Source organism: Poecilia reticulata, linkage group LG4 (genome assembly GCF_000633615.1).
Source record: "Poecilia reticulata strain Guanapo linkage group LG4, Guppy_female_1.0+MT, whole genome shotgun sequence".
Taxonomy (NCBI): Eukaryota; Metazoa; Chordata; class Actinopteri; order Cyprinodontiformes; family Poeciliidae; genus Poecilia; species Poecilia reticulata.
Window position 1 is genome coordinate 16,640,155 of NC_024334.1, and position 12,778 is coordinate 16,652,932.

Sequence of the window (12,778 nt, forward strand, 5' to 3'; positions counted from 1 at the left end):
CCATTATTAAATCTACTTAAGTAAAGTACAGATACACGAAAACTCTACTTAAGTACAGTAACGAAGTACTTGTACTTCGTTACTTCCCACCACTGCTAATAGAGAACAATAATCAACAACAACAATAGCCGATATAAGCAGATACTCATTTTTTGGCTGATATCGGACCAATTTCCGATATCAGTATCGGACAGAAACACCCCTAAAAATAAACTGAAATTGAGGAAACATTTCTAACTGAAATTAATAAAAATTGCAATTAATGGAGAAAAACTATGACTGGAACTATATCATGCATTTATGAAACTAAAACATACTGAAACATGTATTTATCAGCCTTCTGATCTGTCACAAGCACTTAACGTCAGCTACTGGCAAATTACGGCACTCCATGCTCCTGGCAGCACTTACGCTGCTCCATAAATGACAACAGCAAAAGTCAGGATAAAACGCCAGTCAGTGGTTCTTCAACAATAATTGAATCCATTTCTTAAAATGATATCTTCTGTTGAGTATTCATTAACCGATCTTTGTAGTCATAATCACAGTACAATACGTTGACTTTTTTGAATTCCCCACCAAAAAACTTAAAGCACAAGTAAAAGAGTGCCTTCAGTCAGAGGCTTTTTAAATTTGCTGTAATACAGACTGCTACAGGTCTGTATTAACCGAGTTATTGAAATTCTTCAATAACTGAAGAATTTTGAATTAATATGAGTTACAACATATAATTTAAAAAAATTTTATAGAATTGAAAGTCTGAAAAAACTAAACCTGCTCCTGTAGTTATAATAAAAACTAAACTGAAACTTAACAATATTTAAACAATAAAAACTAACAAACTAACTCTAAAACTAAATAAAACCAACTGCATTAGTAAAAAAAAAGTCACAACTGAATTATAATGAACTATAATAACCCTGCAGCACACTGAGACATCTGATACAATAAAAGCTCCTCAATTAGACGTTTCAGGCTCCATCCAAGTGTCAAGTCTGAAAAGCATTTTTGTGTTTCAGCAGCAATCACCACAAAAGTAGCAGCTAGAGGAACTACCGTTCACACTGTTATCACAAACATTGTTTATATAGCCATAAAGCCGGTCCTCGGGGGCAGAGATTTTCACTGCGTTCGTACAGACAGTCAGGCTTTTGTGTAGCCAAACCTGCGACTCTTTGATGCAGTTGGCAAATGTTCAGCTCGGATCCAAGCACTCAATCAGCTCCACAATACAGATTTAGCAAACATTTCGCAATCACAAGATGAAGCTTGCCATCTGTTTGCATTAATCAAAAGCCCTTTGTGAAGGTTCAAACTACACATCAGCCACCTCTCATTTCGCTGTGTGCTTTTGGCACCTAAAGGAGACAGATACAGTTTTCTGTAGTTTTCTTTTCTGCTATATAAATCTATAAACTTTTGCTAGTTTGGGAGGGGGTGACCCTGTTTTCACCCTATGTCATTTATAGTTAAAACTAAATGTTTTGTGTAACATATAAAATTTTTATTCTTACTATCAGACATAAAGTCACACAAACTTTTCCAGTTTAAGACCAAATTAAATAACCAAACTAACTTGTATTTGCTCAGTGAGAATTATGACTTCTTTGGGATTTTTTACTGTAACGAAACGCAAAAGATTAAGATTACTGTGCCTTTAAACAGTTTAAGAAACCCTGTTTGATAATGGCAAGGACTTGCAGGTTTCTTATTTAACTTGTGGGTACATTTAAAGCACAATTTAAAACAAGCTGGCAACTTTTAAACTAAGTGTTGCTTGGTTGTTTTTCACCTTTAGTAGCTGATATTTCACTTGTCTTCGTGCTCTGAGGTTTTTTTTTTTTGTGGTGAGGTAAGATTTATTTTGGTTTCATCTCACTCTCCCTTGTGTCTTCTGATAGGACATCAAGAAAAATGCACTGCGTGCGTGCGTGCGTGTGTGTGTGTGTGTGTGTGTGTGGGGGTGCGTGTGTGTGTGTGTGTGTGTGTGTGTGTGTGTGTGTTCTCAGCTGTGATGGACAGTCATGCATGTTAAAGGAACACATAACCAAACACACCCATGCACTTCACAAGTAGCATAGTGCACACACAAAAAAAAAACAGAACAAAAGAAATTTATGCAACTTCTCATAAACAGAAGAAGTAAAAACAGCAAGATTTGACAAACAATCCAATTGAGTTCTCATTGAATCAGTGGTGTTGAAATGTTTTGCAATATTCCTCAAAATCACCAAGTCAATTTTTCTTTTCTGATTAAAAACGCTAGATAATATTATGGTGAATTATTTTCGTTTTATGTGTTCAACAAAAAAATTAAACGTGCCCTATCAGAATGAAACAAAGGAGAAAATAACATTATTGTATGCCTGTAAAAAGATGTCAGGTGTTTGCCTAAATAAAAGAACGGTGTGCCATTTTCTAACCTCTTTTGTCCATTTATAAAATGTTTGAAAACACTTTATTTAGCTTAATAAACATGTGTTCAATGTGTGTTTTTCACTAAAACGTTTCTGGTTTGTAGCTCTACAATTTCATGAAACCAAAAACAGTAAAAAGTCTTAAGCATCAAAAAAGCTCCATTAACTTTGCAACAGAATAATGAGTGGATCACATGTTTTATTGTTACTCTTATTCCATGCAGGGTCTCTTCTCATTCTGTCTTTCTTAATCTGACTGTAGGAATTTAGGAAAGCGTGCCACGTCACGTTTGTTAGCCGTTAAGAAAGATAGGTTGTGCTAGATATTTATTTATTTATTTTTTTCAAACCCTATTATTTACGTTTCAGGGAGATATTCATCTGAGATATTACAGCGACCCAAAGTTAGATTTTAAAGCAGAATATGCAAGAGCTTGTTCATTTCTGAAGCTTAATGAGTTCTGAATGAGTCTGCAGAAAGTGAGACTGAGACACAGCATGGACCTCTACTAAGGTTGCAGATTATTAAGAGAAATGCTTATTTAAGGGAATCTGAATTTTTTTAAAAACACACATACAAAATTGTAATAATTATGTGCTGAGACATGCTTTTGAAGCATTTTGAGCTTTTAACTGAAGCCATGTGGCGCTCATCTTTGATCCATTACAAAGGAAACGCAGGAAGTTAAATACACATCATACTGTATGTCAGCTGACATACAGTATGATGTGTATTTAACTTCCTGCGTTCTCCCTCTTGTGTTCCTTCATCTCCCTCTCATCTGCTCGTTTTCACTCTGTGCTTCTCCCATTTCCTGTCAGGCCATCTCTCAGCAGGACCTGGTCTACATGGCCATCCAGATCGCGTGCGGAATGAGCTACCTTGCTCGCAGGGAGGTCATCCACAAAGACCTCGCTGCTCGGAACTGCGTGTAAGTGGCAACAATTGTCCTCGCTGATTCCCATCATGCTCCAGTTTAGTTTTTTTTTTTTTTTTTTGGGTCGGGGAATGCCTAAGCCCTCCCTTTCTTGCCCCCTGGCAGCATTGACGACAACATGCAGGTGAAGATCACGGACAACGCCCTCGCTCGGGATCTATTTCCGATGGATTACCACTGCCTGGGGGATAACGAGAACCGTCCCGTCCGCTGGATGGCCCTGGAAAGCCTGCTCAACAACGACTTTTCCAGCGCCAGTGACGTGGTAAGAAATTCACCGGCAGGTACGGCGTTTCCCGTCCTGAGGGTTTTAGTTTATTTTCAAGAACCGCGAGTCTGAGAGGGCCCATCCAGGAAACGGGATCAATTGTGTTCTGGGCATTCTTTTGACAGTTGGTCATGGCTTTAAAAAGGGGAAGGGAGGCGCAGAAAAAGCCCACCGAGTGTTTCTGGTGCTCCCCTCCTTCCTGTTTAAAGATGGCAAGCAGCAACACTTAGCAGATCCACAGAGACTTTCACTCCAGCCAGTTGCTCACTTCCATCCTTCAACATTCCTCTTATGGTCATGCTGCTCCATGACGCTCCATGCCCGGCATTACCAAGCAGCTAAGCGTCTGGGGAAGTCCTTACAAGTCCCTGTGCATCACCGTTACACACATCCAGTACATACTTTGTACCTTTACACCCCTGGGTTTCACACACCACATTGGAAGATGGATGTGATGAGAGAGTTACTGCCACACTGCTAAGAACTTGCTGGAAATGTTTGCAGTGGCCATAAGCAGTGATGTAAGAGCAGGCTTTATCGTGTACATCATCACCGCGCTCTTCAGGGGTACAAACCATCTTGTACAACTTGACTTTTTTTGGGTACATGGTGTAGAACAGTTCAGATAAAGGACGTGTTCATTAGTAAGTGTACAGCAATATTTTTCGACACATTGAAAGAAAATGATTCAGTTTTTGTGCCACCCCTGTAGGCCATACCACCCTGGGTGTTGACCATAAAGGCATGTTAATAAAAAAAAGAAGAAAAAAACAACTTCTGCCTGAAAGACAGTATTTCCTCAGTTCCAGGAGCTACAATCTGATTAGTTTTATTGAGCTAACTGAATCAGTTAAATTAAAGCCAACCAGTTAGATCTGGGCTTCTGGTCCTGAAAAGAATCACTAAATATGTTCAAAAATAACCAGCAATCACTAGTGAAGTGAGTGTAGGTTTGTTTTGATGAACATTTTTTTACTTTTAGTCTCTGAAATGCTCAGCAGGAGAAGCAACCGTAGCCTGATCACTTTGTTTCCCTTCTCACAACAGCTGCCCTGCAGTTTAAACTTTCTATTCCTCAACAAAAACTCGCGGTGGTGATTTATATTCCAAGGACATTTTTGACATAATTTCCTCGCATTGTTCTTGCCCTCTTATTTAAAAACACAAGAGGGCACCGCCGGTTTTCCGCGTCCGTTAAACAAACGGCGATGATGTTTATCCTGTAAAGTGAAAACATATGGAGGCCGACAGCTTGTGTTGACTGGAGCTGAGCGGTTATGTAATCATGCTCTGTGTGTTCGCAGTGGGCCTTCGGAGTGACGCTGTGGGAGCTCATGACGTTGGGCCAGACCCCCTACGTTGACATCGACCCTTTCGAGATGTCGGCCTACCTAAAGGACGGCTACAGAATAGCACAGCCCATCAACTGTCCAGACGAACTGTGAGTTGATAAATTGATCGATCGATTCGTTAACTGTGAGGTTTTATAGGGAAACTCTGCACCTCAAACTACATCTGTGTTATTAGAAAATCAACAAAATAATGAAGTGATGGGAGGAGAATGGGGGCTTTGGGACAGTCCAGAACTAAATCTCCAAGTGTGTGGATAATCTGATTGGTTTGGAGAACTTTTCCAAACAACGCTGTTAAGTCAATGTCTAGAAAGCCAATGGAACTGAATATTGAATCAAAAGCTAGTTCAACAAAAAAGATTTTTGTTTAATGGACTTTATTTCACTTTGCTCTGTCCTCCTGTCAGATCTGTTTGTTTTTTACTCAAACTTTAACTGAGCAGGATTTACATCACATAAAAAGGTGAAAAATGGCTCTGAATCTATTTCAAATCTAGGGAGTGTACTTGGTTGTTTAAAGTCTATTTTGAGAGTTCACATAGAAAATCTTTACCAGAATGCAAAGTATGTTTAAAGTACCCTCTCCAGTATGACACAAATAAATAAAATGAAGCTCTTAATATTAATATTCTTAAATATTTACAAATAGAAAATCTGAAACAGGAAACTAAAAACTAAAAGCACCTCCATTGAATCACAATAGCAGCTTTAAAAGTATGTAACTATCTGTTATTTAGGACTTTTTCTGGTATAAAACTGGTTCATTCAGATATTCACAACATTCAGTTCAATTCAGAAATTATTTATTTATCCCAAAGGGAAATTAAATGTCGAAACTCAAATGATCTTCAGTTGTTGTGGATGGTGATGCTTTGGGCAGGAAGTATCTCTCTAACAGTCAGTGTTGCAACTAATCTGTAGAAGCCTCTGACTAAAGACAGTGGCTGTATGACAGCTTCATGACTTTTATGACATGCTAACAACTCAATATAATATTCCACAGTAAAGTGTCCCAGATGATGTCATCAGTTGTTAGCTAGCTGTGCTCATAGACCTTACTCGCTTGTGCTGCTGCTTTTAAATCTGGTCATATTGTTTGCTCAAAATGACCATCTGAATGAACAGATGTCATGAAAATAATCAATTAACCCCCCAACCACACACACCTTTGTAGTTTTTCACTCTTTACTCTTCCTTTATTTAATATTTTTAAGTCATATTTCATATATATAGCATTTTAAACAGCTTAACTCCATCCATCCATCCATTTTCTTTACACCCTTGTCCCTTAGTAATAAAAAAAAAAGGTCGGGAGGGTTACAGCTTAAGTCAACATAGTTATTGTATTGTGTTATAAAATGGCACTATGTGCCTGGAAAATGCATAGTACTGCCCCTTCAAACCCTCTGTCTCTGTCCAGTTGAGCAAATGTGTGATGTTCTGGACAAACGGCTCTGATTCATGCTGGTCCCAGTTTAAACCTCGAAGGATTGACAGCAGGGTGCCAGATTCCCCAGGAGACGTTCAGAGGCGTGCTGCGTGCCGTATCTCAACAGGCCTGGGCCGACTCAGGCGCATTATTACGCAGATCTTCACAGTACACCGGCTCCTCGGCGATGACCTGTCTTATTGTCACGTCAACAACATCAATAAGCCAAACATGTCTTGGGCAATAAATAGTTCCACGAACTGTTGTCAGATGTATCATACTTTGTGAAAGATGCCACCCAGTCACAAAAACAAATTTCAGTCCAAGACGACGTGAAGCTACCGATGGGCTCCTTCAGGACGAGGAACCTCCATAAACTCATAACCGTCAGTTAGCTGACACCTGCAGCGAAGCGTGTGTGTGTTCAGCTGCAGCCGGACTTGTTCTTACAAGCTTTCGACAAAAGAAGTGTGCTGCTGATCAAACGCTGTTTATGTCACAGCGGGGCTGAATTAAACCGAGACGCTCAGCCGCTGCCAGCGCAGGGCGATGCGAACCTTATCAACATCCTGCAACTGTCAAGCACAGGGAGCAGCCGGTGCCCAGTGCTGCATTGTTATTTATGGGCCGTTTCCTCAATACTTAGACTACAGCGAGGTCACCGGCTTCACACTCATGGATGAGAACGAGAGTTTTTCTTTTTTAAACTCTAACCAAAGTGTGGTCTTCTGTTCTGACCTCTTTGCTTCAAATCAAATCCAATGGAACAAACTCTTAAAATTCTGATAGTCGGACCCTTCAAATTTTTTTCCATAATTCCACAATTTTTTGTGCACATACATGTGTGAAATTTTCCACAAAAATGGTGAAAAATATTGGATTAAAGTTATGCAAACTCCAACCTGCAGTATTCATCAGTTCTATTATACTGCTTCCTCAGATTTACTTGATGTCAAGTTATGGTCCTTGTTCAATACACGAGTGACAAAAATTGAGTTACTTAGGTCTTTTAAAGACTAAAAATGTTTGTCAAATCTATGCTTTTTTTTCTCCATATGTAGACTCTGAAATTATTGCAAAATTTCTTGCAAATATTTCTAAAGTAGCACCACAAAATCTTTCATTTTGACTGCAAAAAATCTCAGAAGCAATTGTGAAATCCTGGAGGAGCAGGGGTACGATTCAAAAACTTTTAATAAAGTATCTTAAAGATTAAAATAGTTTTTCTGTTTTTAATTGCTGCTAATCTAGCAAAGCAGCTAAGAAGCACATTGTAACACAAGGGCAAACTGCAAACATGTGGAAGCGGGTCCAAGCAGTGGCGTCCTCAAGAGGTGGACTGTATTTAGATAAATACAGAAAAACTCTGAGGGAAAAACTATCAGAAGCTGCAAAAACCTGAAACTGAGGTGGAGGTTTATCTTCAAGCAGATACTTTTTAAACATACAGTCAAAGAATGATCCAGACTTAAATCCAAATGAAAATCCGCAAAGCAAAAATGGGCAACGATGCCAGTCTCTAAATGTGCCTGGCAGACAGACGAACACCCTGAAAGTCTTGGACCTGCAGCTTGTTTAGGCAAAAAATGTCCATGTTAATTGTTACAGTGACAGTTCAGAATAAAGTTGATTTGAGATTTTAATTGTGTTTATTTAATGGAAAATGGAAACACTGCGATCATAAAATAGTTTTTTCGTCAAAGTTTTGCACATGTTTACAATGTAGATGCAGCTTTTGTCGTAGGATAACTCCCACACTTTGGTTTGACCCAGCAGAAATCCGTCCAGTGTCGCGACTTCCACTTGTAACTTTATTTTCTACGTTATTAGCGCTCATAATCAACATTTCTTAGACGCCGTTTCTTCCAAAAACAATGACTGGGCTACTACCAACCTCTACTCACAGGAAGCGTTGTCCTCCTTAGCGATGTTGTGTGTATGTGTTTGCCTGAACTGTGTGCTTTTTTTTTTTTGTCCCTCCTCTCTCTCGTTTGTCAGGTTTGCCGTCATGGCTTGTTGCTGGGCCCTGGATCCAGAGGAGCGGCCAAAGTTTCAGCAGCTCGTTCAGTGCCTCACAGAGTTTCACGCCGCGCTGGGTGCCTACGTGTAAAAACGGGCTTGTTCGTGTAAACGAAAGCTGGAAAGAGAGGGAGAGAAAAAAAAAAACTCTAGAGGCTTTTGGACTCATGAAAAATGTGCCTTTTCAGAGACTCTTTTACTTTGTACAGTTTTTTTATCTGTTTAATTACCTTTTTACAGCATAGAGGAGTAAAAAAAAGGAAATAAGATTCTTGCGGTTGCTTTCAAAGCATCTCCTTCTTCCCCCCCAGAGGACTGGAACAATGGAAGCATGTCCTCCTCCTGTGTGACTCATCAACATTTACTGGCAACGGGGCAACTTTTTACAGTTGAATTGTAACGCAGCAAAGCGATGAAAATTGTGAATTTGTTCTGAATAGTAGACTTTAAACGCCCGGCCGGTACAGCTGGTGTCGACCCAGACGTTTGGATTCGCTCCGGCTCGGTACGAGAGGCAACCTGGAAATGGCACACACACTTATTGTGTGTGTTGTGATATTTGTGAGAGCTCTTCAAACGGTACAGCTCTTCCTCTGGATGAACTTTCTGCCGCGTAACCGTGCCAACGCTCTGATTTTTACGGCTGCTCTGTGGACGGAACCGCAGCGAAGCTACACACAGAATCCGACTCGGCTTGGATTGGATCCCCCTCTCCTTCCTTTATTTGTACATTTGATTTGGGGGTTTTTTTCTATAAGCTTGATTGTTCTGTGTCAGAACCAGCCCCAGGCAGAATTTTCTGAGTGATTTGTCGAAACGTTTGTGCTATCAATCACTGTGAAAAAACACACGACTGCCAACCAGCGTGCTCTCGTTGTATCCTTCCACCCTTTAGCATCTTCGTGATGTGTTTTTATGGTCACTGCATGTCGAGATAAGGTTGTAAACTGCTTCCCACATTCATATCCACAAATAAAATGGGATCTTTTAAAAACAGTGTGATTCAGTTTGTTCATCTTTTTATTTTATTTTTTTTCAAACACACTCTTCATACTCCTTCGCAAAAGGCTCATTTATTTTACATTGGCTGTTCTACTCCTAATTGCACAAACTGAACAAATTAAAGTTGTTTTGACCAAGATTGTGAAGTGAAGCTGTTGGTGTATTTCAGTGAGCTGTACTGGTGCAGAGTTGTCAACTAAATTTGTAATTCAGGGCTTTTATGTCTGTGTTTAAAGAAGAAAGTTTTAAATAAATTCAGCTGTTTTGCTGTATCAGATCAGTATCGCCCGATACTAAATCTCAGATATCGGTATTGGAGGTACCGATGTCTCCGAGCCCAAAATTAGGGATCGTTGCGTCCCTAATTTTGGTCTCATCTGGTGACAAGCATACAGTTAAAATTAAATCCCTAACAGAGTTTAGCCATGTTTACATGAATATGTAAAAACAGGAAAATAAATTTTCTGCCAGTTGGCATTTAAATCTGAAACCAGATGTTCGTACACACTCTGAAGAATCGCACTTAGCATTAACCCACTGAAGTTTTCCAGTTTTACGTCAACATTGCAGACATTATTTTGATTTGCTAAATGGCAGAATAATGAGATTTATTAGAAGTTTTTATTCAATTCCTTACTATTTGGAAACCGTACTATTACTCGGTTGAGAGTAAACAAGGCGGTCAAAGCTAGCTTCTCTCTCTGAAGTTAAGTTGGACCAAACTTCTCTGGTTTTAGTTGTTAGAATCATCAGAATTTCTATTTGATAAACATCACAACTAATGAGAGAACATATCACATTTATTTATTAATGCCTTCAGAATCAGAACTTGCCTTTTAAACTTTATGACTTTGCTCGAATGCTGTGTATTTCTCTCGAGTTTCTCCCAACAGCTGATAGGAGTTCTGGTCCATTTTCCCTGACAGAACCGGTGGAACTGGGTCAGGTTTGTAGGCCGCCTTGCTCACACACACACACACACATACAGAGATGCACACACATCTTCAGATCTAACTACAAAATCTCTCAAACTAAGATCTGGAGTTTGCGATGGCCACACAAAAACACTGACTTTGTCATTAAGCCACTTTGTAACGACTGCATGCTCAGGGCCTCTGTGCATTTGAAGAAACATTTGTGCTTCCTATCTGATGTCTGTAGATGCTGCTTCAATATTTCCACATAAAGTTCCTTCCTTGTGATGTCATCTATTTCATGCAGTGCACCAGTTCCTCCTGCAGTAACACGGCCCCGCAACATGATGCTGTGTTTCAGCCGGGACGGCGTTTTTTAACTTGCATGCTTCTTCCTTATTTCCCCCAAAACATAATCATATTAGCCAAACAATTATAAACTGTCTTGAACAAACAGGACTTGTCTTCAAAAATTGAGCTCTTTATCTATGTGTGTATGCTCAGACTATAATCTGTCTTTTTATTGTTATTGGTTCTTGAATAACAGATGAACGTAGCGCCTTCAAAAGTCTAGAGGACGAGCCTCGACTTGTGGAGGTCAGCAGTTCTCTTGCTGATATTTCTTTAGATTTCCCCATGATTTCACAAACGGAAGCAGAGTGTCTAAGGTGTTCCTCCTTTAAACTTAAATTTTGTGTTAACCTATCAGTGAAAAAAAAAGACCTATCAGAAGCTTCCAAAGTTTTGACATCATCGTACGGGCTTTCCTAAATTGTCTAAAGGCAGAGTAATCTGATGCAAACTTCTGAATATGAAGAAAGTAAAAATAAAAAAGTGAAAGTAATCTCTCATTTTTGTGGCATTTATCTAATAGAAATAATCTAGACTGAGTCCAAGGATGATATTGTCTGATTTAATCTGGTTTTAATGGCAGATGGTCTGTTTGTTGTTTTGACACATCTGCCTTATTAAAATGATCTCTTGTTTTTCCAGTCTTGGAGTAATAGAGAAACTTTTGCCATAATTTCACATCATATAGGAAACCGTTGATTTCAAATAAAGCCTGAAAAGAAAGAAAGAAAAGTATAAACTAATAAAATTTTATTTTTCCAGTAGTTATGGGAATCAATAAGTTTTGCACCACTGATTTTGCACAAAGTATCTCTTTATTAACGTCAGATTATTTCTCTGCACTCATTCACATTAAAGGACAGACGTTTGAGCTGCTTTGCGTTCAATTAGAACAAAATAACTTTAAAACTGCTCAGTTTGTGGAAGAGAATAATTGAAATTAAAATCTAATCATCAAATTGGAAAGCAACCCTGGCATCCAGCTGAGAGTTGGTGTTTTCATATTCGAGTTTCGGTTTTGTCAGCTCTCGTCACCATTTTTTCTTCTAACAGTTTCCCCAACAACACCAGTCATAAGCAGCCAAGAAAAAAAAAACACACAACCTGCGTTGGGTAACTGGAAGTTGTCTGCACCAGACGGCTGTGTCGTCACACCGCTGGGGACTTTGTACAGCTTTGATTTCGAAAAATGTTTAAAGGTTTGAGGTTTTTCTCACCAAGTCTCTTTTTTTCTCACTAAATTCTCTCTTCTGACTAAGTCCATCCAGGGATGTCTTTTCATGTTTACTGACAGAGAAATGTTTGAACCTTCTGCATTTCCAGACTCAATTCGCCTTAAAAAAATGCTGTTGGGTCTAAATCCATTTTAAGCTTTAATTACTTTATTCACCATCGTGAATATAACGTCTTTATTGTATTAGATGCTGATGAATCATAGACTAACACATCAAATTTAATCCTACAAGACAATCATCTTCTTTATAATGGAAAGTGTTTTTGCTTAAATAATGGATAAGAATACAGTCAATAATAATGACCACAAAATTTCACCTGCTTGAAATTGGTGTTTTCTTTTTTTTCTTGGTTATGTATTTGGACAAAATTTTAACGTCAGAATTATTTAATATTTTTGAAGGGCAATTTTGTTTACGGAGATTACATAATTAATTTTATTAATGGTTTTGGTTGTGTGTGGTTTTTATTTCCCTTTTTTCAGTTTTGGTATTTTTTTTATTTGTTTGTTTTTTGAGATATTTAAATTGTCGTCCATTTTTTGTGTTAAGTGTTCTGTACAAAATTATGCTTCATTTGTCTTTGAGAGCAAACTTGCATTATTATGTCGTTATCAATATATTACTTTAAAACGATTTCCAAACAACATTATCACTTATCACAATAATTTCAAGAACGATTTATCGTCCAGATTAATTTATCGTGACAGGTCTAGTGTCAGCATTTTTTTCACAAGTGAATCACTAAATTACTATTTAGTTGTTTAATAAATGTGTGTCTACTAAGGCCCATCTGTTTAATATCTGTTTTTCACTGAATGGATGTCATCAAGATTGGACTCCAGACAGAAAGTTG

At 38.6% G+C, this 12,778-nt stretch overlaps 1 protein-coding gene across 2 annotated transcripts in view; it reads left to right on the top strand.

Annotated features, from left to right (window-relative positions):
- The window catches only part of ryk (receptor like tyrosine kinase), a 40,024-nt gene extending 30,605 nt beyond the window's left edge, over window positions 1-9,419 (top strand). For both annotated transcript variants that reach the window (XM_008407695.2, XM_008407696.2), the window contains 4 exons: window positions 3,240-3,349; window positions 3,461-3,620; window positions 4,928-5,064; window positions 8,403-9,419. In XM_008407695.2, the coding sequence (XP_008405917.1) occupies window positions 3,240-3,349; window positions 3,461-3,620; window positions 4,928-5,064; window positions 8,403-8,514 (519 nt within the window). In that variant the 3' untranslated portion in view covers window positions 8,515-9,419. The remainder of the gene's footprint in view (window positions 1-3,239; window positions 3,350-3,460; window positions 3,621-4,927; window positions 5,065-8,402) is intronic.
- Window positions 9,420-12,778: the final 3,359 nt, after the last annotated feature.